Genomic DNA, 25,244 nt, shown 5'->3' with positions numbered 1-25,244 from the left:
TAATGTCCTGTTGGTAGAGCAGGACTGCTGAGTAGGACTTCTAGTTTGTTTAGATTTGTCAGCAAATTGTGCTTTTATTATAAAATATATATGATGTGTACTTTATTTCTTTATTACGCATTTCACTTCAACATCAAGTGTAGCAGCATGTCTCAGCCAAGCCAGCACACTCAAGTAAGCCTCATCAGCTATATAAGTAAATACTGTACTCTATATTTGAATTCCTGTCAAATTAGGTGCCAGCATTTCTTTCTGACCACAGCAGCATTCATTTTCCAGCTTCTTCTCTGTATTCTCCTGCACTTGTCTGTTAAACAAAACAATTTCCTCCTTCTGTCCTAAATTGTTTCTTTTTTTACTAGGGAAATGTATTTAACAGTGCGTGAGTTGACCCAAGATATGGTCTGAAAGGCATCAAATATGTACCAACATTTCTATCAGCCCAAGAGCAACAACAGCTGCTCTTGGCTTCCTTCAGAGAATATCTAGGCATTCCGCCTTCTTTTAGTTTGAAACCTATCTTCACATCCCAGAGCATTTAAATTTTTGCAGTATGCTTCTCGTAGGCCATAGGAGTAGAAAAAAGTAGAAGAGAAAGTAACCATGAAATGTTTGAAGAAGTGGTGTTTTGTGTGAGTTCTACTGAAGTGTTTTGCTCAATATATTAAATATTTATATAGCTCTGCAGTCACTGTTAATCCAAATAGTTGTGTTTTCTCTAGCCTACCACAGATTCCTCCCTTATAGTCACCCCCTCAAAATTAATCAAGGTGAACATATGCACTTGTCACCACTGGAAAATAGTTTATTATTTTAGCAAATAACATATTTTATTTATTACAGTTCCATTTCTGCCTGACTAGAGTTGGGTGTTGCTAAAAATATTGAGAAAATTAATGTTATGTGAGCTGTGAACATTAGCTTTTGCAGCTGCGCAGATAAAAGAGGCACATGAAGGATCAGAAAACTATCTTGTATTTCCACTAGTAATATGTGATTTCTTCAAAACTGAAGTGTTGCATACAAAGAGTAGACTTAAGAATCATTACTTTTCTGAGAACATCAGAGGAAGAATTTTCTATTTAATTTCACATGATATGCCAATAGAGGTTGTCGGAAACATATTATTAATAAACTACAACTTATCATTTTTTGCTTCTCTTTCTATTTTCCTAGATTCTCTGTAGTCTGTGTCTTTTTTTCCCTCAGTCTTGTCTTCCCTCATTCAAGTGTCATTTGAAAGATACAAGATACTTTTTTTTTTTTTTTTTTTTTTTTTGGCAGCTTCTCATATATCCAGGAACACAGTTCTTAACTTTGACAAGCAGAAGATCATCATACTCCAAGTTCACTTTCATGGTGGGCAGTGACCTGCCTGGGTGTCATTTGGAGGTCTGTGGTCTCTGATGGTCAGCCTAGACATACTCCTTTTTCCCTTCTGTCCTTGAAACATTTTTTCTCTCTTTTTTTCTCATTTGAAGAACAGATTTGATATTGTAATAATAATATTTCCATTACCTCCAAACTCAATATGCTCTTTTTATGTCTGCTTCTAGTTAACTAAGAGGTGTAAATAGCTAGTATTCTTCCTAGGCCAGGGTGTCTAAACCTTTGGTCTGTTAAAGAACTGCACAGTCTCAGCTAAGGAATTGAGACAATTGCAGAAAACATAAAAATATAGAATATTTTGTCTGTTTCTTTTTTGCTCCTATGCCATTTTCTTTATAACTCCTGTCTTGCTGAACTTGCATCCTTTCACTGTTTTTAAACATCTCTGTCTTCTGGAGGAAAGAGAAGGATGATTTGTTGCTTCCTGCTGTTCTCTGTTTCTGATACCTGCCTGAGGCCTAGCCTCCAGAATATAACATTTTACCCCATCATCCCTGCTTTGCACTTAACTTTTCTTATCTTACTTTATGCTAACATTTCTTTCTCTCTGCCTCTCATCCTGCTTCTGCTATTCCTCCTACTCCATCTTAAAGGAAAGGAGATGAAGATGACTTGGCTAATGCAGATTTAGCAAGCATCCTCTTTCTCCAGTACTTCCTTTCATTAGCAGGAAAGTAAATTATCTTGCAAATTATTTTGTAGTGAAGGCAGTTTTCTTGTGTATAAGTTGAATGCTCATGTTAGATGTTGGAAATGTTTAGACAAGAAAAGAAGCCAACATGAATAGTGAAAGAATTGTCTTTGTGTTCACTCTGATATCCTGAGGTGCCATAAGATGCTAGAAAAGCAATACACAATATAGTGGAAAGCAGTATACAGTGAACATAGTTGTTTGCCTTGTCTGCCTCATCATTTATCTACAGTAAGACTTTACTTCAACTCCTCTCTGTTTATCAAATAAATGACTGTTATGTGCAAGCCAGCATTCAGACTAAAATTGGGAAAGAGGTATAAGCCTTTCCTCACTTCAGGGTTGCAGAGAATCTAGCAATTGGTATTGATAGCTAAGCTATCAAGTTGCCTTTGAATTTAAAACAGAGTAAAGTCACATACCAAATACTACTTCCTTTGTAAGAATGATTAGTTATAAAGCCACTAAATGCAAGCTACAAATTGGCAGCTGAAAGTTTATTTTTCTTGGCTGAATAGTAAGGATATTTTCAGTCTCATACCTCTCTGCTTAGCTAAACCATATAAATAGTGCTTAAATTCTTTTATATTCAGTCAAGTAGCTGCCCCTTAGAATTAGTAACAATCTTGAAAAATGTGCTATATTTCTGTGTTTTAGTTCTGGAATGAAGCCTTGCCAGAAATGCACCTCCTCAATATTATTTTTTTTTTTTATAACCCAAATGACAGTTAAGAGATAAAAACTACATTGTCCCATCAATGCAGATTACAGCCTTTGAGCCCAAAATAATCTAGAACTAGTGGGGTGCAAACTGACCCTGCCAAAGGAAAGTGCTGTAGTGAAGAGCACAAGAGAAAGTAATGTGGGGAAACACAGTTCTTAATGTATTGTATTGGAACATCAAATAGTATATTTGAATATCATAACTTTGTGACTGTGTTAGAGGAGGGTGATTGGATTAAAGCCTGGATTGTTCTGTCTGTGCTTAAGTTGAAAGCTTAAGCTTTTTTTTAAGTTAAGCTTAAGCTGAGTTTGGTCTGATGATTTCATATTCCGGATATATAGATTTCCTGTCATGCTTATTATCACAGCTGTATTACAAGCAGTTAACTTACATGGCAAGAATTGCAAAGGACATCTTGATAAATCAAGATCAGATTAGACAAGAAAAAACAAACCCTGAACTAGATGCTAGAGGAACTTTTGGTAATATACATAGAGGAAATTATGTTACTTAGAAAACATGACATTAAGTAGATCTGTTAAGAGAGTCTGAAGCAGTTTCTGGCAGCATTTTATGATGTGGCAGTTCTAGACAACCTTTTAATTGGTTATATTTCTATCTTCTGCTTGAAAACATATTTTCTGAAAAGATACTTAATGAACTGAGAAGCCAGTTACTATTTTTGAAAGGGTATTTGGCAGATGATTATAAAGTCCTGCAGAGGTTAATTGCCAATGCATTATCTTAGGCTGTATTCCAGAGAATTCACAAAGCTGTTCAGAAACAAGAATGGAAGTTGAAAAATGGCATTCGTTCCCTTGCATTGCAGAGCAGCAGCAATAAATTACAAAGTCATGCATACAGTCTACAGAGGTTTGTTTCCTACTCCATATAACTGGAATAAGTTCTTTTATTAAGTCGTAGGAGGGTAAATATGTTAATTATTACATTGATAATTACAGTCCTTTTGATTCCACTTTATATTTTGTGAAAGTCTTCACACTGTCAAAGTGTGGTTATTAGCATGAGCTTTTGCATGGATACAAATCTGCTAACTGTATAGAGACATTTGAGGTAAAGGTTGTTTCTTTTCATTAATTTTTGCATGCGTATTAATACATGTCAGTATCCATACAGCCACATGTTCAGTGATATCTATAAAATGGATAAAATTTTGGAGACTTTACTTTAGGCCATGTGCAAATAGCAAGAGGTCAGTTGTAGATCTAGTGGTCACCATTAGTCCTCCATTATGACAGTGAATTTGAGGACCACCAATGATTCTCTAAAGGATGTTCATAGTTCCATGTTCATAGGTTTTTTTTTAAGAGAATTTTGAAACTTGGATGCTCCACAAGAGTTACTGCAGGCTAACATTACTTCTCAAGGATGGTTCTTGTCTAGTAATTATTTTTCTGCTTTTCAGGAAGAGAGTTGCATGATAGTAGCAGAAAACCATTTATGATAATTAGCTTACTTTCTCCTCTCGTGTGTTAGCACCAATAAAATTAATTATTTTCTGATTGCTTACTGACTCTTTGTTCAACAGAGTTTTACTATAATTTTTTATTCTTTTAAGGTTTTTCTAAAGAAAAATAAAGTATGATGTGTGGTATAGTATAAGAAGTACTTGGAAAAAAATGCTTCATTTCTCACCATCAAAACATTTCAATTGACTGTGAAGGCTTAACATGATGCTAATTTCTTCATCACATAATTAAATTTTCTCAACTCTGCCAGCAAGGTGTCTCTGGCTCTGCTGCCTTTCTCAGTACTTTACCTTGGCCTGGGATAATGAACAAGTTTTTCAGCTTTTGTTTTACCTGGATTTCAATAAAGTCTTGCAAGCTTTTGTGATTAGACTTCTCTATTAAGAGTATATATTCAAGGAACGTGTTTTTCACCAGATTCAATACTATGTTAGGAATAAAGTTAAACTCTACTTTTTCTGAGCCATGTTTGTGTATTTACAGTACAGTGTGTGTTAATGAGGGTTATTCCAAGGTGTCACTGCCTAACAGCAAGCAGCCCAGAGGCAAATTCCAGATCCCAATGTTGAGAACTGATTTATTGCCTGCCTGCAATTAACAATTGGGCTTAAGGGTCTGGACAGAAAAGTAAAATAAGACTCTTTCAGCTCATATGTTGAATACAGCCTTGTTGACCTTTTCCATTTAAGATGAAACTAAAAGATGAGGTATCACAGATTTATTATGCAGCACTTACTTCACAGTGTGTGGGGGAAGAGAACAGTGATATTTAAATTTACTTAAAGGCCTTACATTGGTTACACATCAAAGAATGAGAGTGGGAGACGTTTGGTAGGGAAAACAGACAATGAAGTATGTCCAGCACTGAAGTTCATATGTTTTTTCCTTCTTCCCTCAGGGTAAAAAAAAATAAAAAAAAATAAAAAAAAATCACTGTATATTTAAATGAACTTTACCATCTTTCTTTGATTATTTGAACCTGTGGGAGTTAGTGTCAAAACTGCTTTGCTTGTGTCTCCGTTTGTTTATGTTAATATGTATTTTCTGGAGGGAGGGGGAGAGAGCAAAAAAAGAAAACTTGTCATAGCATAGTTCATGAAATACAGCTATTCTGAAGAGGAAAGGCATCTTCTGCTACTAAAAACTTTATTGCTGATCCCAAACAGTATTCATGTTCCAGGAAACGGGGTAAAAACATTTTCCACAGGAAACCTTCCTTGGTAGATCTGCTTTGTTTAATCAAAAAAGCCAATGCTCTTGGCTAGCTCTCAAGACAAACATTGTGGTATCCCATTGAGCTAGCTGCAGGAACATGCTTATATTCCTCTGGTGAAGGCTGTTACATGTCTTGACCTAAATACTATGAGTAAAATTTTGACTTGATTAGAAGCTGATAGGTTTTGTTTAAGGGGTTTTCCTGAGATGCAGCAGTCCACTCTGTAGCTTTCGGACAGGTATCTGTCAAGTTACAGTACAGAATAAGAGATTTTTGTCTCTTGGCTAGCTGCAGTGATGGCATTTAATATGGAACTCCTTATGGAAGACTTTTCTCCTACCATCTGTAGATGCTTGAATATGTTAACTCACAAAATGGTATTATGTTTAGCACCCAGTATGTATCTTTCAGTCTTTCTTTGATACTACTGTTTCAACTGTACATGTTCTCTCTTTCATTAAATAGCTAAAGTTCAAGTGGTTTAAAACTTATTTTTTCTTACATGAAAATAGCGTTATTCACATACCAGAAAGCTAAGTAATGTCTGGGATTTATTAAATCATTCAGCAAAGTTGACCACAGACAGTTGCATATAGAACAAATGCTGGAAGAAAAATCATCTCATGTTGGCAATGTTCATAATACTATAACACACAAACAGACAGAAAACCAAACACTTGGTATTGTTTCTGTTTATGCATTGCTATTTCTTTTTAGACCTTTAACTAGCTTGACATTTTTAGGTATAGAGGATTTGATCAGAGAGGAAATATGTAAGCTTAAGTCATAGAGATGATGCAAAAACGTTAATTTTTGTATTATGTTGATGTCTTGGTACAGTGGTTATGGGTCATATCAAGGTATATCTCTATTTACTTGATATGATATTAATTAATAGATACATTTTATTGCTAACTTTATGTAATTCTGTACTTCTTAAAATCTTGCATTTCAAGTGTATTTACAAAATTTTGTTGCTGCAGTGTTCAGAAAAAACAGCATTATTGATGTTGGAACTTTGGTTGGTTTTTGTATCTGTTCCTAGTATTCCACATACCTGTGAGCTTTGCCACCTTATCTAATCAGCTCTTTGCACATAAAATGCTAGTTGTGGAACAGCAGAAATATTAACATGAGCATTACTCATCAGACAGTACTAACATAAGACATAAGAAGTAACTGAACAACGTTCTTGAGAGTTTCATGCTCTTACAATTTTCTGAACATTAAACTCATTTTTAAATCACAAACAGTATCCAAAATTTGAGCAAAGGCAATGGAAGCCGTTACTTGTTGTGTAAGACTATAACCTGTAACATATGCATTGTTTACTCTCATGAGTAAAAGAGCATCAAATACAATAACTGAAAATTATTTCTGCTACAACGCATCATTGTTTTTTGTTTATATTGAGTTACAACCCAGGGAAATCTTTAAACTTTGTTTTGCCTTTTTAAAATTCTATTGTTTGCACATGAAAGGATATTTGTTGTGCAGATTAAGTGGTTTGTGACTAGGGTTGGCTAATATATTATTTTGTTTTAATTTTTAGAGGACTGTGGGACATATTTCCCAGAAGTGAAAAATCATCCAGAAAAATACTTACGAAGATGTCCCAATTCTGTAAAAAAGTGGCTGAAACAACTGAAGAGTGCTGGGAAGATTCTGCTATTAATTACCAGTTCTCACAGTGACTATTGCAGGCTCCTGTGTGAATATATTCTTGGGTAAGTGCAGTGTCCATTTCAAATAATATTTCCAGATGCCAAATGGAAATAAGCCTGAGCTACAGGAAGGTTAATTTTCCTTTCTTTATTTGTTATAAATTATTTTTATCTTAAGTTTCTGGTAGTTCTATCTCTAGTAGCAAGGTACTCAAGACAAAGTAGTTCATTTATTAGTTTGTGAGCTTCATCTGGCCTACAGCATAAATATCTTACATCTTTTCTGGGCATCATGATGGATTTAAATACATCAAGAAATATCTTCAGGCCAACACCTAATGGAAGGCAACATCTGAATACCATCCATTTTTACAACGTTATCTGTGCCTCTCTCATCATAAGTGCCAGCAGTAGTTATATTTCTCTTCTTTTCACATTAAATCTGCACAGAAAAACTTACAAATACTTCTTCCTCATAATAGCTTCCACAAGATGGCTGTGCATGAGGAATGTGCATTTGCAGATCACAGCAGAAAAGATAAAACAGGTATTTGATTGCACTTGGCAGTCGGTTGAGATTTGCAGCTGCTGACAATAGCTATTTTTTACCTGTATTTTTTTTAACACAACTGGTCAAGTCACATTCAGTGAAATGAAGCAGAACTTACACCTCCAGAAAGGAATTAATCAGTGATGCTAGTGGTTAGGCAGGTGACATGGTGAAACTAGTGAATCGAAGAAACAAAAGTAGTACAGTGTGAGCCAATCTTGACTATCTGGATATGCAAGGAAGCAGCAAAGTGAATACAGCAGCACAGTTTAAAAAAAAAAAACAACACAGGTAAACTGGAAACCAGAGCAACCTCCCAAAACCAGTCCCACCAGTATCACTTGTCTATTGTTCTCTATGGGCTAAATGAAGCATCAGCTGTACCAGTTTTCACTGCTTTGTATGAATATTATGCATTGTCATCTGATGAGGTAAACTCACCTCCTTGCAAAAAAAAAAAAAGAATTCTTCTATTGAGAAAGTTGTTTGTGAATTAACTTTTTAATGTAGATCTGTCTAGTGGTTTTCAGAACAAAAATTTGGTATAAAACTAAAATCATTAGCTACATATAATGATTTTGGCTTTTTTCCTTGGTGAAATATGTTCCAGCAGTTTTCACAGAATCAAAGTGGTTGGAAGGAACCTCTGGAAATCATCCAGACCAATCCCCTATCCACTAAAACAGATTCTCTACAGTAGGTTGCACAGGAAGGCATCCAGGAAGGTTGTTTAAATATCCCCAGAGAAGGAGACTCTGCAGACACTCTGGGTAGCCTGTTCCAGTGCTCTGAAGGCAGCAGTAGAGATCCTACTTGAAAGATGATAGAGAAGATTGGCTGCCTCTCAAAAGACAGAAGAGATACTCTGCTAGAAGAATATTGGATCACTTTGTCTCTTTTCTCATGAGTATATGATATTCTAAAATCATCTTTTCCAGTGACTGATCAAAACTGGCTTCACAGACATCTTCTGGAGTAATAAGTACTTCACTGTCCATTAGATCTTACTGAAGTATTTTTTTGTCTTGAAAGTAATTCTAAACACTCTGTTACTCTTATTTACTCCATGCCTCCTGTATCAAATGATGAATCTCTACTTTCACTAGCTGCTTTTTGTACCACTAGAATACAGTCTAGGTTCATATATACTATCTGTTCTCTTAACCTTAATTTTGCCAGGTTAACTGCATTTTATTTTTTTACATCAACCCTTGTGAATTGCTTCATTTTCCTTTTTTTAATATTTCTTTTCAGTTAATTAATAGTACATTTTAAAAAAAAAGATGAAAAGTGGATATATGTGTGAAGTTTTCACCACTTAACAGTTCCAAGATAAGGATATTATTTTCAACTTATTTGCAGTTTCTTGAAAAAGTTCCCCTTTTGCAAAGAAATTGCTGTCTACCTAAAATCAGCAGTGAGAATTTAATAATAATTAAATAATAATTATTTAAATATTTAGTAAATATGTAAATAATTTAATAACAAATAATAATAATTACACTTTTCTATACAGAAGAAAAAAAAAAAACACAACAGAAGAGGATGCTTTAGTGAAGTTGTTGTACTAGTTTGTCAAATCCTGAAGTGTGAACACTGAATTTAATTTCCTTTGCTTTCCAGAAATGATTTTGAAGAATATTTTGATGTTGTGATCACAAATGCTTTGAAACCTGGCTTTTTCTCCCATACTCCAAACCAAAGACCTTTCCGAACTCTTGGTAAGTTGCAGCCATGACTTCCTTCTCACCTTCTTACATATGTTATAAAGAAAAAAATATGAGAGGACTGAACCGAACAAATAGTCTGAACAACATATTTTGAAAATGTAGCTTAATACATAAAATGGATTCTACACAAGACTCTTCTAAAGATATTAGTAAAAAATTCTGTTGAGACTGAGGAGCGCTGAGAAATTAAGATTTAGAGTGAAAAGGCAAATCTGTGACAGCAATTAAAAATGGTATTGATGCTCAGATAGCGCATCATTAATAAAAAACTAAGAATCTTATTCTTTGCTGAGCATAATATAACAGAAATATTTAAAGATTTAAGAATGGTACAAATAAAATTGCAAGGTTAGAGGAAATTATTTATGATGGAAATTTGACAGTATTAAATGTGTGTACTTTGGTTAAATCACAACAGAGTAGGCAAATGGAAGTGCTACTGTACTCAATTCAATCAAAACGTTCTGAAACATTTAGCACTTTTGACAACCTAATTAAGAGCCATTAGGTAATTAAGGTTGTAAAAAAAAGTTTGACAAACAGTGTTTGTCAAACTACAAGTAAGAACAGAAACATGGCTGAAGCCAGTTAATTTTTCCATATTCTCTTCAACATCAAAATGATTAAAAGCTGCTTAAGAATTAACCTTTGTATCCAAAATAGGATACACCAGCATACATTTTAGCATTTTATGACAGGAAAATCAGCTGTTGTAGACCAAAAGAAAAACTGACTGTGGAACTTTTATGGTAAAACTAAAACTAGCAGTGGAAATATATGTTAAAGCTGCATTTTAATGTTTCTTCTATCCACATAGGAAAGTTAGTAATAAAGATGTTAAATGAAATCTTTAAAGGTTTAATACAACTAGGAAATTGCAAGTTGACAATTCTAGAAAAAATATACTTAGAGAACTATTACTATGGAATGGGGAAAATAAAAAAAATATAAAGGGTAAAAAAAGCTCATTTCTGTAAACATTTTATTTAACTGCATATAATGCAAACTGAAAATAAAATATAATCCACTTTGGATATTTTAAACAATCTTATTAGCCTCATTTCCTAAGGAAGTCCTGCTGTGTCGCTGTCGGTAATCCAGCTAGCAACGTTTGAACCTTTTGGTCAGTTTCAGTAAATTCAACAGACAGGCAAAAATTTTTCTTTGCAACAAGGTCAGAAGAGGGGAAAAAGACTTTGCATTACTGTCTCCTTTGAGAAATATTGTGTAGAATTAGCTTAATCACATTGTGTGACTGTAAGTACCAATTTTCATGAAGCTATTTCTTTCTCCTGCATTCAGACAGAAGTAGCATTCCCTGGAACCCTCTTGCTGACTCACTAGTTTTCATTCACTATGTTCTGGCATTGCAAAGATGCTCAAGTGAGGGTTGGTCACTCATTAAAATGTATCACTATACTAATAGATAAGTGGCACAAAGGTATATAAAGCCATCGGATAAATAATAAGCTGTGAGTGGACTTATTTTTAATAAATTTGTATTTTATGGACAGTAAATGGCTTCTTCTGAAAAATGAACCTGAGCATTTAAAGCAAAGAATTATACTTTAGAACAAGCTGTTAGAGACACGGTTTAAAACAGCAGAATGCTTGTTTAAGACTACATGAAGTTTAATGAATAGAATAATTATGTGAGGAAATGTCCAAAATAATAATACACTTTTATAATGTATCTTTTGCTGCCCTCCTTTTGTGTTCCTCACAATAAACATACAGCTTCAGGGCAGGCACTGATAATTTCACCCCTTTGATTTGCCCATCTATTACAAGGTCAAATGTTATAAATGTACTTAAGGCAAAAAATATGGAATGTGTTTTTTAATTTGAAACACCTCAAGTGTTGCATTGTGAACTGGAGATGAATTTCATTCATCCATTAAAGGATTTTTGCTGCAGATTTATTAAGAGGAAGTCTTTGAAGCTTACAGAAGAGAGTAAATTCTTTGCTGTGAATGATTTCAAACAGGTGACTGTTCAGTAAACATTTGAAGGAGGACAAGAAGCCGGACAATGTGACAAAGAAGTCATTGTCTAGAGATGTGAGATCGGATAACTGTTGCACAGAAATGTTGTTGTTGTTGTTTTTCAGTTGGCAAATCATTTTAAAACTAATCCGTTTAGAACAACGAAAATGATTTTAACTGTGCAATTAAAAATGCATCACTACTTCATCTGAGTTTCAAGACGCGCCATTTTAAGAAACCGAAACACAGTTTGAAGTCTTAAAAAAATCATGTGACTACTTTTTGTTAAAGCGAGGCACTGAAAAGCACAGTGTTTCACTATTTGTTTAGCATAGTTATCTTTCAGTGCACCGTTCTGTTAAATGAAGGAACAGCTTATACATATCTTTCTAGCTTTCTTAACAGCTACATTTAGTTTTTCCTGGAAAAACAGTTTTTATACTTAGGTGTGTCTTAAGCACATAGTTTGTGAGAACAGTATTATGTAAAAAAATTATTCCCATAATGCAAATACTCCATAATTTATCTGAGGTACTTGTTATTCAGAAGGTTGCTTTTTCTTCTACAGAGAGAAATTATATAATTGAGTCATGGAAGTACTAATAACATCTTGAGCTATTAGATCTAAGAATCTGGTTGATAATGTTTGTGTAAATCCCACATTGACAGTGCAGAACTTTCTACCCTTACTTTCAATTACTACATCTGTCTTAAAACTAATATAAAATTCCGTGGTGGGCTTGAAGGAATACAGATAGCAAATATAGCTGTGGATCATCTGAGATACTGCAAAACATCAAGATTTCTGTAACGTTTGACAGCAGAGCTTTCTGTTTATCGCTTGCTAACGAATGTTAAATTACTGTCCTGATGGCCAGTTCTGATATTGCCAGATATATCGTTTGGAATGCAGAGTTAAAATGGAAATGCTAAAGATAGCCCTAACTTCACTGAAAACCGTCTGTAAGTACAGGGTGTTCTCACTTGATCCTGAATAGAATGTTTGTATTCTTTATTTCCAGCTCAGAAACAGTTACTGTCTTTTGGTCAGGTTTTTTGATCAGCTGAGGTTGTGTTGCTGGTATTGTTATATGTTCAGTGTTTGACTGTACAATGAATATTTTAGAGTGCATTTGACGATATATCTTCATATATATATGTGCACAAACATGCTAGGCCAAAAAAAATCCTGCATGTGGAGTAGCAGTGGTTGCAATATTTTTTTGAGGTTGTGTGCCTTTCTCCAGTGCCCAGAGAAGCAAACCAACTCTCCTCCTTCCTGCAGGGAGTCTTAGGTTTTCATAGCCCACTTTCAGTTACAGTTCTAACCTGGCTAAATTATTCCTGCACTTGAATTTCTGTCCTGCTTATGTTCCTTCTTGTACATGATGTAGCCCCCAGTTTTTTCCAATTCTCTTGTTTGTAACTGCCATTTTAACAATTCAGCTGCTTCCCTCAGTAATTCTTCTCAATTCTTCTAAAAATATAGGAAAATGCTAAGAACTGAAATGATAAATTAGGAAAAAAAAAAATAAGGGGTGGGATATAAAATGGCATACTTGTAGGGGGAAGACAGTCTAATTATTATGGCCTGCAAGACTTCATAAGAAAGACATGGTTCCATGTCTGCATTTTAAGCTTTCTTCTGCAACATCTGGGCTTGATTACTGCCAAAGGTGGGATGCAGAAGTGGGTGGAGAGTCAGGATTGAGCCTGTACAGCTATTTTTATGTATTTATATTGCAAGGCATTTCAGGCCCAAGTAGTGGAATCTGGAAGGAAGTGGCTTAATTTCCCTGGATGTTAAATGTGTAAGCCATATTATTTTTCATGTCATTCTTTTTATTTGAGACTTCTTTCTTTAAAGGCAGGAGAATAGCAAAATACTACCCAGTAAATAATTTTCAGTACTTTTAGTAAAACTAAATTAAACCATTAAAAATGTGGAAATTTTGAAACAGATGGTATTGCACCTTTATAAAGGAATATAGCTTTCAAATATTCTAGCATCATTCACTTACATAGTTCATGAAAGTAATAAAATTCTTTTCATGCAGGTCTCATTTAGAAGTTCTATGTAGTGCATTGCCACTGTTCACCACATATTTTCTGGGTATTTTGTAAAGGAAAAGGGCACTTGTAACTGACTTATAACCTATTTTTAAACTCTGATTTTCAAATTTAGATCTTTTTATACCTTTTGCCAATATGATATGAAGATTGAGCCTCTCCTAATTCTCTAATACCAGAAACACACCCTGTATCTTGCTGGCAGAAGGGGGTCAGCTATTTTAAGAGATGAAATATCTGGTTCTATAGCCAAGACACCAGTAAGAAGTAATTTCCTACTCTTTTCTTGACTGGAGATTTATATTTTATCCGTCATTTCTGTAGAAAGAAGAATGTGTTTTTAGACAACTATTTGGTTGCCTAAATAAATGATGAAAGGCTTTAAATAATGAGATCTTCATAATCAGTTATAGATTCTGACAGTTTTTGGTTTTTATTCTGAAAACCAGAAAAGATTGTGGCAGTACCTCATAAAGACGATGCCTTCAGCTGAAGTCCCTCTTTGCAGCTTGATCAATGCCTGATTGCATTTGCTTGAAAGCAACTTAGAGCTCGTTAGAACAAGCTAGAAACAAAAGCAACTTCCCTCCTTTGTTCTGGTAGTTTCAAAGTTTCGGTGGTTGTTGCCTCAGAAAAACAAGTGTTTAGAACATTTTGATTCCATGGTAGGGATATCAGGTTAGTGGGAAATTGAGAAAGTAATTTTTGTTGCTACTTGGAAGCATGTAATAGAATCACAGAATATCTCAAGTTGGAAAGGATCAGTTGGAATGGACAAGGGTCACTGCACCCAAATCCTAAGGACTCCTGTCAGTATAGCTGTGGTTATAAAATGATGCAAGGGGCAATGCTGCAGTTTGCACTGTTTGTATAGGTAACCACTATTACAATGACATAGTTAAACCTATGTAATTCCTGTAAAATGCCATTGAGTAGTAGTGGATGATAGCCAAAGAACAAGGAAGCCAAATTTTCCATGACAGTACTCCCTTTCATGGTAATCTGAACCATTCCTTTCTGCTGAGGGAAGGAATGGAGGGATTTGGTTTAAATTTTTTTGGGAATGGGCTTTACTAATATTTGCCTCAGAAGTAGTGGGAGGCCAGATTGTCACTGAGCTGTTTATACATACTTGCCAATTTTGTGGCCAAGTTTAGTTTCTGTTTCTACAGTTCTACAAGGACAGCACTGCGCTGCCCTAACGAAGGCTGTACATTTGGAGCTTAAATCATGCTGGAATGTCTGCTGATGTCCCCTCCTAACTGGCATGGGTCATGCATGGCTATCAGCTGTCTCAGCTTTTGGATAGGGGATTGGATGCTGTCTCTCAAGCATCTTTGTCTGATAACCCTACTGTACTAGCCAGAAGAGCTACCAGGCTAATTCTTCAACATTTAGTCTGTTTCCCTAGATGGAGATTTATGCAATCCCATGGCAGTAGGAATTTCTGTCCTGTCTGTTCTGCAGAGCTCTGTGAACAATGCAATCTCTAACACGTTTGAGTATGGCTTAACATTCACAGAGTTTTAGGCTGGATATATAGTATTCTCAGACACTACATACCAGAAAGGAAAGAACTGGTCAGTCAGTCCCAGCTCAGGGAAAGACTGCAGTGTAAACTTATTCCCTATTAGACAGCAGAGTGGTCACACAGGAGAGCCTAGCTACAGATGACCCATCTACTGTAAATGCATCCATGAGACATTGTACCCCATGGGCATTCAGTGAATTCAACTGCAAGACATAATTTCAGAGGAAAATAGGCCCCATTATTTCTACCACAGTTCACAAACAACACGTTCTTTATTTTTTTTTTAATAAATATTCTTTGAAATAAGGCTTTTTTGTTGTTGTTTCTGAATATGAAGATAAATGCTGAATTGTAAGATACATTCTCCAATGCCTGTTCTTCTCTAAAAGAAAAAGTAGAGTAAATGTGTCAAGCCAAATTCTTCATATATTTGTAGAGTCTTCAAAGCAGCTCAGAAGATAAAAGGAATAAAAATTTATTCACCCAAAAATCAGAACACTGATTTTTGTTTGAAAGCTGCAAAGTGCTTCTGTAGCAGCAGGGGTTGCTTTAGCTGATTACTTTTGATAATAAATACTATGTTTGGCACTAAACTGATAAGAATATTACTGAAAGCTATTTCAAAGAAAGCTAAAGCTCCTGTTTTCAAAAGCTGGATATAAACAATATTCCTTTTGTTAAGTGTGGAAAACATGTTTAGCATAGTTGCCAAGTACTCAAAAAACAGAGTTCTTTGTCTGTGAAAAGTGTGTTTTCATTTTTCAAAAGGAGCTGCAGTGATTAGCACTACTGCAAAATGCTAGTTATTGATTATATTATATCATATTCAAGGCCTGAATAAAACTCAGTACCCTATTCTTTAAGGTACTGTGCAAACACCTGATAAGAGCCAGCCTCTGTCTTCATGGAGTCCACGGGCAGGGCATATAAACAGATGGCTGAAAAAAAAGTACAAGCTTTTCTGTTAGGGCCAAGGAACTGAAACTCAAAAAGATTGAATGACTCACCCATAATCATATCTCTGGCAGATCTGAATATCTAATGTCCTAATCCAGAAGCAGTGAAGAAGTGTAAATTTTTTGCATAAGAGCTTCATCAGAGTCCTCACTGTGAAAATCCTTTTAGCTCTTTCCAAGATTCAGAATGGTGAAATGAGATAGAATAGAATTGCAATTAATTCTGGTGGATTTACTTTTTATGGTTCAGTGATATATCCTTATAAATTTAAGGAATTGGTACTATTAACTTGCTGTGTTCTATACTGACTTTTTCAAACAATGCAATAATTATTTAGTAATTATTTCAAGTTATTGAAAGCAGTAGACTGGAGTACCATTTTGTTTTGGAAGACAGTTCCAAATCCCTGATTTCTTAAAATTGGATATTGGTTATCAAGTCGTGTTTAGGTTTAATTTTAGTGGAAGTAACTGTCTTCGTAGAGAAGTGTGACAACTATATTCCTGATTTTATGAATGAAGTCTCCCAAGCTTGTATATTTAGAAAAGTTTACCAAACTTCTAGGAATTATCTTGCAGTCTTTAACTCATAATGATGCTTTAAATGTGGTTGATAAAGAGGTGATATCAGTATTTAGAAGAAGCAATTAGAAGAATTGTTTTAACAATAACATACAATGATGATGTAAACTACAAATGGAATTAAATATATGTATATAATGATATTTCAATACATAAAACATGTGGTAGGAAGGTTGTTAGAAATCAGAATCAGTAGAAAAATTCTCAATCATAATTTTGAACTCATTTTCTATTTTCTTCTATTTCAAAATTTTATCAGAGAATGGAACTGTGATACAGTCCCATCTGGACTGTACCATTAGTACTAGGGAGATAAGGTACAAAAGCTCTCATGCATAGGAAACCCAATTCATCCAAAAAAATTCAAGGTATTTTTTACAGCAAGATGAGCTACTAAGGGCCTGTCAACCCCGTTCTCTTTAGATATTGAATCCCCACAGAACTTGATGATAACTAAGTCTGCATTTTCAAAGCCAAAACCAAAAATACCTTAATGACCAGTTCATATTTCAAACACAACTATGCTCAGCAAACAGACTTCTGTGCATTAAATAAATTGTTCTCCAACACCTGAATAGATTTATTAAGAGGAGACAACTTTTTATTCCATGGTATCTGAGAAAAAGTACTCACATGCAAGATTTAGAATCAAAGTAGTCAGTACTCTAATACTTGTCAGTGCTCCAGTGCCTAGTGATGTTGCTGTTGCCCTGTACTTGGAAACATTCAAGGCAAGGCTGGAACAGGCCTTGGGCAACCTGGTCTAGCTGTGGTGTCCCTGTTCGTTGCAGTGGAGTTGGACTAGATGGCCGTCAGAGGTCTCTTCCAACTCCAAGGATTTGATGATTCTACTCAACTTAAAGCACATATGCACTATGGTTGTAGTCTAACAATATATGATGATGAAAAAGACCTGGGATTTATGGGAACTCCTTACTGATTGTGAAGACACAATACATTCTGTAGCGTAGTGGGCTTTGCATAACTAACTCTTTCTGCAACATTAGTAGGACGTTTTCTGAAACAGCCTTGTCAGTACTTATTCTTACAGTTCCATAGAAATACTGAAGGTTTGAAATGTAAGCTCATTCAATTTAGTTTACTGAAGAGAATATTATGATGTAGTATTAATGATCAAGTAGCTTGTGGCCCCTTTACATCAGATACACAGGGGCTCATGCTAGAATAACAAAATATTTGAAGAAAGTGTATGGATTATGTATACAGACACCACCCAGTTCTCAGAGTAGGAATTCTAGAATAGAACAATTATTATTTTTTTAAATATTCCTTCTGGTTATATGAAATATTTATTTTCATATTCATTCTACTTCCTAGCATGCATAAGAGCATCCATCCAGAACTGGGCTGCAAAGTCAGAGCTAAATTAGAAAGTTCAAAGGGTTGAAAGGAACATTAGGAAAACAAAACATATGTAAATCAGTTGCTATTTTGGGATTAGGAGAATATGTGTTTCCTTCTGTGCTCTTCTGTGCTTTTCTGATAAGTTGGTTGAACAAATATATTTTATTTTGTCCACAGAATAGAAAAGGTCCAAGTGGAAAGCTTGCCTCGCACAGATTCTACTTCTCTTTACAAATTAAATATTATGCCCTTGATGTATTAGTTGGCTTCTCTTCTTGCCAAACCTGTAACTGAGAGATGGGTAGTTTTCAGATTTTTTTGCCATTCAGTTGCAAGCTTCCCCCTTAAGCAAAAATTGTCAGATAACTACACTGAAATGGTGATTCCCTAGGCTAAAAATCACAGAGATCTATTCTGGGGAGGAAAGAACAGACAAATCAATCAATACTAGGAATGGATATAGAAACCAGTATACATGGAAACTAACCCAGCTGTCCATCATTTTTTCTACATTACTTAACTTGACAATGAAGAACTAACACTGAGTGGAGAGCTGTACAAATTGCCCAAATGGAAATTCCAACACTGTAGGGTACATTAGTCCCATACGTGACTTAATGATGCAGTCTGCAGTGGCTGTGCTTCTTGTCGTACACCCTTTATGCTGTGTCTCTGCATCTGGAGCGGAATCCAAGCTATGGGGCACTGTGTCCTGAGCATAGGCCTCCAGGGCTGACTGAAAGTCCCAAGGAACCCAAAGACAAGTCTTGCAGAAGTGGCACCGGCTATATGTAAGAACCATGTCTTTTAAGCTTACAAGTGGATTAAGGTCTTAGGGCACCACAGAGCATCTCAAATCCCACTAGACACCAGTAGTTTAGCAACTGAATTGAATCAGAGAGTTCAAAGCTGAATAGAAAGTTGTGATCTGTGCAAGCCTACTCTCATGCCTGCAGAATTGTAAAATTTACCATTGCTTTAAGACTCAGAGGAAATGTGTGAGTTTGGTTGGTGGACTTTTAGCTTAACCTTCATATAATAGTCCTTAAGCCACTGGAATTCCACAGTTAATTTTCAGATGATTCCTTGCATCATGGGTAGATTGACCAATATGACTTAACAGGGGAAAATAATTATTTGGCATAGATTACATATGTGTAAGACAAAAGTGATGAAAGAGGTTTTATATTATTTTTTCTCTCTCTCTCTTTGTTTTCTTCTTAGACAGAAAACTTCAAAGTTACCTTGTGGTTTGATTTTTCATCAGTTTGGAAATTGGGATTGAGGCAGTTTGAAGTAGAGCAAAAATAGAAGTTTGTGTATTGTACATTCCTGGCAGATGGGGACTGGCAACCACTGCAGAAAGCTTCCTTTCAGCGTAGTTTCCATGAAGGTGCTGGTTTTCATTAAGAAGCTTTAGAGTTCTCTTATGTGTTTTTCCAAAATTTGAAGCTTTTATTAAGGTTAGTTTGTAGAATTGTTTTTCACGGAAAGCACATGTTGCTTTTTGTACTGCAGGCATCAGTTCTGCTATTGAAAGCAAACAGTGAAAGAAGCTAGTTAGAAGACCTGGAAGTTTAGGGAGAGTGCTAGGGTGAATCATGAGGAAAGCCTAGTCTGAGATCTGGTCTGCTTTGATATCATAGAATCATAGAATAGTTGGGTTGGAATCATAAGTTCCAGCCCGCCTGCCGCAGGCAGGGTCATCAGCCTCTAGTACTCAAGTACTAAATCAGATTGCCCAGGGCTCCATCCAGCCTGGCCTTGAACACCTTCGGGGGCAGTGCATCCACAGCCTCTCTGGACAGTTTGTTCCAGAACCTCACTACACTCTCAGTGAAAAACTTTCCCAACATTTAATCTGAATCTCCCCTCCTTAAGTTTAAAACCATTCCCCCTTGTCCTATCACTACCCATATAAAAAGTTGATTTCTCTCTTGTTTATAATCTCCCTTTAAATACTGGAAGGCTATAATGAGGTATCTCTGCACTCTTCTCCAGACTGAACAAACCCAGCTCCTTCAGCCTGCCTTTGTAGCAGTGGTGCTTCAGCCCCCTGAACATCTTCATATATCATATGTCATACTGTATGTCATATCATCTTCATATGTTATATCATCTTCTGATATGACACTGAATCTCTGCCCCAGTTTCCAACTTCTAATTCCTGAGGCTTACTTAATGTTTATGAAGTGCTTGGGACAACTGCAAAGAGGTAAAAACTGCAATAAATAGCAGGTATGGATTTACTGTACATTGGGGAAAATCTAGGTGGGTAGAGAACTGACTAGCTCTGTAGTAGCTCTGCTTCTACCTCCTTGTATAGGAGAAATAGAATATTGGAGAACACAGAGCTGAAAGCTCAGGAAAAGGTACCATATTCTTCTTCACCCTCTTTGCTCTTCAGTTTTTCTTTATTACTCATGTAGGAGTCCAGACATCTTAAACTTACATGTGTATACTGCATGTCTTTCCAGGTAGGGTTAGCGATCCCAGGACTTTTTCTCTTCGTCGGTAAATGTATTCATTCTGAACTGATTCTTATCTGCTGCAAAAGGAATTTACATATTGTTACTGTCCACAGATTCCAGGTGTCTCTGTGATATTGCCAGACTAATGCTGAACATTCCAAGATGATTATTTTTTCGGCACTAATAGTAGCGGGTGATTTTATCTGTGAAATTCCTGCATACGGAGATTTGGCACAGTGCTCTTGATTCTGAGAAACAAGGTAAATCGCATGCTCATATAGACACAGGGTGGTTTTGCAAACCACACAAAGTGCACAGACAAGGAACTGCAGAATTATAGGAAGTGCCATGGGAATCATTTCTCTTTCACATCTTCAAAAAAAATCATTACTACAAATTTTTCATGTCAGTCTTCCCACTAGCGTGCCTAAACTTACTTTGCCAGAAAGTAGTAGTTTCCTTTCTTCCTTATCATCTCCAGCTCTGTTTTGTTGTTCTGAGATTTACAGTGATTCTTCAATACAAGTTCACCTCTTAGAACATCAGTTTCCTAATGTTTGTTTGTTTTTTTTTTCATTTAGTTTATTAAATTTAAAGTTACACTGTATTTCAGTAGGTTTAATACAGTTTTTAGGAACAGAGTTTCTCATTTTTTATCATCCTAATGTTCCCTGTTGTTGAAGACACACATCTGGCTGTGGAGCAGGCCTTAACAAGCATTTGAAATCTCTGTCAGTTGTTATAACCTTGCCACCTTCTTTGCCTCTCTTGTGAATTCATCCAGTCACATATGTCCACAAGGCCATAACATTGTCTCCAGACCTCAGAACTGACCTTACTGTCAGTCACGTCCTGCCCATAAGGGTGCAGGAAGGTCACTGTTGTTGGCAGCTGTCCTTGACAGCCACAGAGGAAACTGCCATGGGTTTGGGTGGGGTTGCTCTCTTTGTAATTGCTGAGGCAGAGGGACAGCCTGAGTCAGGTTCTAATAACCACTGTCTGTAGCCATCGTATGCTTCAGCAGATATTAACAGGCAGATTTATTTATTTCAAGATCTATCAATTGTTTTGCTTTTTGCATACAATTTATGACTTCTAGGTAAGGAGTTCAGCAGAAGGTAAAAAAAGAGTTAATACAAGTAATATAAGTTTTCACAAAAGCGGGGGCAATAGAAAATGACTATGTCTGTGATGAGGAATTTGCCTTCATTTTCTGTATGTCAGTTATATACCTTCTTCCATGTTTCCCAATTTGCATAGATCTAGTTATCTTTTCACACTGAAATAAGCTGTACAGGCACACGACATGTCTGCAGGTCTTCCTTCCAACTTTTCACTAGCTACTTGAAGTACAAGCTAAAGAAGGTAACAGTATGTATCCCATCTGCTCCTCTTTTTGCACATACTTATTTGTTAATAACAGTATTTATGTATAGCTGTTCAACAATTATTCTCTTTAAAAGCAGATATTTTAGAGATTTTGAAGGAATAAAAATCAAAAGCCCTTGCAGCAGTTTCTATATTGCTGTATGCTGCATGGAGATATGCCTCTTCAGAATCAAACTGTCTATTTACTTTATCTAATATAGTTTATGCCTGAAATATTAAAATATAGGGGAAAAAAAATATTTTTGCTGAAATTGAGGATTAAAGAACTGCTGGTCTTTTTATTTATATTTTTCCTTCTTCTTTTAATGTCTGTGGCCCAAATAAATGTAGGGCAGGAAACCTTTCCCCATCACACTGCAGCATCAATTTTTTGTGTAGAAAAGTATGCTCCAAAGTCAAATCCAAGCATGCCGTATTTTATTAGATGCTGCTAGAGAGACTTACAGGGTTATGATAGCCTCCATGATTGCAATCTACAAGGAAGATACATTGTGTGTATTTGCAGATCAGAATGTCTGGCTGATGGGCCTCATCTTGTCATTGGTGCTTCCCTCCAGTTTTCCTGAAAACTTCAAGGAATGCTTTTCTTGGCCATCTTACCCTAAAAACTGAGTTTTCCCATATTGCTTAGCCAAAGTCTAATACTGTCAGCCACAACATCAGCCTGAGAAGAATGATGATTCTCCACAGCCGCCCAACTCCACGCTTGTGGACACAGTCCAAAATAGCCTAAATCAGTCTTCTCACAATGCTCTGGTTAAGCCACTCCGGTTTAGATTAGCGTGGTTTCAAAAGTAAAGAACTTCTTTTGAAAATATTCCCAAATATACCTCTTAGCATCCGAACTGGGCCAAGGGATCCTTTGTCTTTCCTTTTCTTTATGCCTGCAGCATCCTGGAGCAGCCCTTCCTCAGAGAGCAATACAGCCTGCAAATTTTCCATGGCTGAAGCAGATTCTTTCTGAACATGAACATGGTAGAAAATGAGTCATTACTGAAATCCCATTTCCTGAGAATTAATTTAGTTCATATTGATTGTAACATGGACACCCAATACTTCAGCAGAAGAAAGGATATTTTGCAAATGCCAAATTTTGGGTGAATTTTTGGTAAAAAAATGCCAACTTTTTTTGTAAAGTACATTCTAGCAAGAAAGATTAGGGTCAGTTGCTTGAACTAAACTGTATGTTCTTTAAATTATTGTGTGTTTTGTTTTGTTTTGTTTTCTCAATTACAATATCTCTCCTAGCTTATTTGAATTTGGAATACTTCCTGGAAAATCTTGTCTCTCCATAATTATGTAGGGATCTCCAGGAGAACTACAATAATAATATTGATAGGGACATTTGAGGACATTTATCCAGATATTGAGAGTTCCAATTTTCTCATGTATGAATCTCTGGAATCTTCTTACAAAACTAATGAGATGTAGGATTTCAGAATACATCAATTCTGGGGTGGAAATTTATTTCTTATCTTGCCATTTGGCACCTCCCCAAACATCCCTATTTAATTAATTGAATTCTGCTTTTATTTCTCTCTTATCTTTCCAAACAAAGTTCTCTAAGTTATAAGTACAATTCATAAAACTATGAAAAGGCTTCAGCAAATCTTTGCATGAGCTATAATTAGAAATGAACTTGCAGATGAATCGCTTTCCAGAAATAAGGGAAAAAGGCCTTGCTTGTACTTCATCATATCAATGTTTTAAATAGAAATGCTTTGTTCATTAGCCAGACTATTTCTGGCTATAAAATTAATGCTTTGACAGATTTGAAAATAAATTGCTAAATCTGTAGTGATACATTTTCAGTTCCTGTAGCACAATAATCTTTTTTTTTTTTTTTTTTTTTTTTTCCCAAAAGAAACTTACTTGCTATAAAGGAAATAATGATTTTCTTACAAACAAGGAAAACTTCAATCTTGTCTCTTCATATTGTAATGTTTAGTACAATTAATCTTTAGCACCAATGCAGATTTCAATCAAAAAATAAAAATACTGTCTTGAAACTGGAAATGTAAAGCATTTTATATATGTGTTTCATTTCTCTATGGAGCCTGTGGTTCTTAAATGCCCAGGACAATTTGAAAGTGCACATTTTCTTTTACTTTCATCTTATCAGGCCATATAATTGAATCCTTAGCAGGTTTGGTAAGGACTACTCAGGTGCTGTTGCACTGTCCATCACCCGTGGTGTCCCTCGGGGATGAAGTTTTACCAGCATTCTTCATGGAGGATGTGGTCTGTAGGGAAAGTCTACAGTTTATCTCATCCCATCTCATTGCCTTTAGAGCTGGAAGAAGCCACCAGAGGGATTTTACTTAGCCGTGTCTTGTCTGTGATGTGGTTTTCTGCTCTGAGATACCTGCTGAAAAGGAGGCCTTGTACTTCTTAAGTGAACTCAAAATGCCATCCAGGATCAGGCTGTGCCAGAAAGCCAAGCTGGAACATAATTAGGCTCTTATATTAATATCCTCAAGGCTCAGAATGACATTGTTTTAACTTGCAGAGGGACATGTGACAGTGGTGGGTCATAATATGCATTTTTTATAAGAGTCCCTTGCAATTGTAACCAGAGCCTCGGTAAACACATCTGTGCTAAGTGCCTGTGTGTAGTGAGAGCCTGTGAGAGTTGCTCCTCATAAGGAGGAGGCAGGTCAACCATATACATGAGAGGCAACAGAGCCCACTGACATTTTTATTCCATTGCACAGTTCAAAGGAACAAAAAATATCAGTAGCTTAATGAGCCTAACAAAGTTTGTACAGAAACTCCCAATTATGAGTATCAGGAGAAAGACAGGAAGGCAGAGGAACAGGCTGTCAGGGAGCTGCACCACAGACTGCAGTTAAACCTCAGCACAGCTGAGGCTGGCATCACGATCCAGAATGCAAGTATCCATGGGCTCCCTGGCAACTCTCTGGAAGGTTGTTGTCTGGCTGTGACTGATACACACCCAGTGGCCTCCAGCTCAAGCAGCAATGTGGGGGTGGCCCTGCAGGTGAGCTGGTGGGAATCCACCTCAATGCAGGCCCACACCCTGAGTTCACATTCAGTGTGGACATAACCTCAAGACCTCATGTGTTCAGGCACCCATCTGGGCAGGTAGGGCCAATAAACAGAGAGCATGCTGCAGGGAGCAAACACGAGCAGTCGTTCCAAGGAAGCCGTTCTGCGCCAAAGTAAATTACCGACAGTTGTCATTTAAGTGGGAATAAGCTTAAGTGATTACTTTTTGCATATTTGTTTAGAATGGAACCAGATGTTCCTCAGCCCATGTTATAAACTTTCCAGTGTGTGTTTAAAAAAATCAGAAAAGTATTTACTGAGTCATATTAGTGAGTTGGTGTATCTGAAGAACCGTGTTTGCTAATGGTGACTGAGTTACATTTCTGAATCAAAATATATTTCCCAAGGTGAGACCCAGCAATATTCAAATTG

General features: G+C 36.1%; 1 protein-coding gene across 1 annotated transcript in view; it reads left to right on the top strand.

Annotated features, from left to right (window-relative positions):
• The window catches only part of LOC306944413 (dermatan-sulfate epimerase-like), a gene marked incomplete at both ends in the record, with an annotated part of 163,682 nt that overhangs the window by 71,673 nt on the left and 66,765 nt on the right, over nucleotides 1-25,244 (top strand). Inside the window, 2 exons of the mRNA XM_079532940.1 lie at nucleotides 7,063-7,237; nucleotides 9,348-9,445. Coding sequence (XP_079389066.1) covers nucleotides 7,063-7,237; nucleotides 9,348-9,445 — 273 coding nt within the window. The remainder of the gene's footprint in view (nucleotides 1-7,062; nucleotides 7,238-9,347; nucleotides 9,446-25,244) is intronic.

The sequence above is a fragment of the Tetrao urogallus genome, assembly GCF_951394365.1.
Source record: "Tetrao urogallus genome assembly, chromosome: 2".
Classification (NCBI taxonomy): domain Eukaryota; kingdom Metazoa; phylum Chordata; class Aves; order Galliformes; family Phasianidae; genus Tetrao; species Tetrao urogallus.
The sequence above is the reverse complement of the archived record's forward strand: the minus strand, read 5'-3'. Positions and strand labels throughout refer to the sequence as shown.